General features: G+C 37.5%; 1 protein-coding gene across 1 annotated transcript in view; it reads right to left on the bottom strand.

The window, feature by feature from the left end:
* Positions 1–496: 496 nt before the first annotated feature.
* Positions 497–1,900, bottom strand: part of LOC122362013 (piRNA biogenesis protein EXD1-like) — a 2,627-nt gene continuing 1,223 nt past the window's right edge. The window contains exons 2-3 of the mRNA XM_043263252.1: positions 1,236–1,418; positions 497–808 (exon numbers count right to left, since the gene is read on the bottom strand). Coding sequence (XP_043119187.1) covers positions 644–808; positions 1,236–1,418 — 348 coding nt within the window. The 3' untranslated portion in view covers positions 497–643. The remainder of the gene's footprint in view (positions 809–1,235; positions 1,419–1,900) is intronic.

Genomic DNA, 1,900 nt, shown 5'->3' with positions numbered 1-1,900 from the left:
TAAACACACTGAGCTCCTGTAGACTTGATTCAAATTTACTATACATTTATTTCAGAGCTAGTATAAATCTGTTAAGATATTTACTGACTGCGCAAGACAATAAAAATTCTAATTATATAACTTTATTACTTGTGCGCAAATTTATTAATATTAAATCTAAACTTTGATGTGAACTGAGGATTGCATTATCTTTATATAGTATCACACTTAAGTCTACCTGAAGTTTAGAGTATTTTTATGTATTATGTAGTAAAACTAAATCACATCTAAAAGACAGTATGTGTGTTTCCTATTCGTACGTTCAGTCTATGAAACACACATAAATATATTTGAGAAATGATCGTAAGACCAAGTTCAGGATGATTTCTTTATAAACGTATCTCTCTTAAATGTCTTGGTCTGGAGTCTGAGTCTGTGAGGAGGACTGCTGTAATGAAGTCTGAAGGCCTGGACACACAACACTACAGATCTACAGGACCGACTCACACAACCTGGACACGGAGGCAGAACAGGCTTTTTAATACAAACCAAACCTGTAACAAAACACTCTTCACAGAGTTAAGAAACTGAGTGTAAAGAACTCCAGCTGAACAAACTAAACTTCCATCTTCTTTTGAAAACATTTCTTTTACAGAAAAAAAGTTCAAACAGGTTTATCAGGCTTTTTTAGAGTAACTTCGGTGTGAGTGAAGCTGGAGCGTCTCAGCAGGCCGGCGTCGGTCAGAGAGTACCGTCGAGCCGCCCAGTCCATCCGCTCCTGACGCACCGCTAACAGCTCCTCCACCACCGCTGGGAGCGCTCCTTCACCCTGAGACCACGACACCAACACAGTCCACTCCATTCACTCGCTCGTGTTCATCTCATCATGTCTGTAATGTCTGATAAAGTGCTGCTTTGCCTTCAGCGTTACCGAGGAAACAGATATTTTACGCTTCTAAAGAGACACCTAGTGGTGAGGAATGAATCTGCATTTTCATCCAGACCAACCAGTGCTAATCATTCATGTCGAGTTAACACAAAACGGCTAGAGATTCTTTTTAAAAATAATTTGCTTCAATGATTCAGAGTCGACTTTCTTTTGAGGCACAATGACTTTATACAGGGTGCGCTTTCAGATTTAAACCCATTCATTTAGAGCTGTGTTAAACACCGCATGAAAACTCACTTTGAAAAATCCATAACCGGAGCACTTTAGAGGAAATGTGGAGACATAAATAATATAAGTGTGTTCTCACCTGCTCAGTCTGAAGAGACTGGTGGTGACAGCTGCTCATATAAGCGTCTACCAGAATGGTGAAATCTGACATCAGGGCGTCCAGAAGCACGAGGCGCAGCGGGAGAAGATGACTGACCGAAGCGGCCATGATGTTCATGAGGGCAGGTGGAGCGGGACGGACGTACCACACCTCGGGACACTCCTGGAGAGAAGAGACAGCAGAACAAGAAACTCATCTGATGGAACCTGCTTCTGATGCTTTATACTGATTAAACCTGGGAGACGTTCTGTTTTAGGATTATTTTATGAATAAAATGTTTCAGCATTCAAAAAAATTTAAAAAATCAGCATTTATTCAAAATATAAATATTTTAAGTACATGTTTTCTTCACGTTTTATTAATTTCTATAGTGTACATTGAATAGTGTATTGTTAAAAATTAATTCTGTTCTTTTTTTATTCAAAGAATACTCAAAAATATTTTAATGTTGATAATAAATCATCATATTAGAATGATTTTTGAAGAATCGTGTGGTATTAAAAATTCAGCTTTGATCGCAGGAACACATTTTTAAAGTATATTAAGAGTTAACCATTATTTTTAATTGTATTCTAAAATATGTCTGATCCCAAGTCTTTGAACACTAGTGTATGAAATGTTTGAATATACAGTACAGATGTATT

This window comes from Puntigrus tetrazona, chromosome 17 (assembly GCF_018831695.1).
Source record: "Puntigrus tetrazona isolate hp1 chromosome 17, ASM1883169v1, whole genome shotgun sequence".
In the NCBI taxonomy this organism is placed as follows: domain Eukaryota; kingdom Metazoa; phylum Chordata; class Actinopteri; order Cypriniformes; family Cyprinidae; genus Puntigrus; species Puntigrus tetrazona.
Note: the sequence above shows the minus strand (reverse complement) of the source record. Positions and strands in the feature narration are given on the sequence as shown.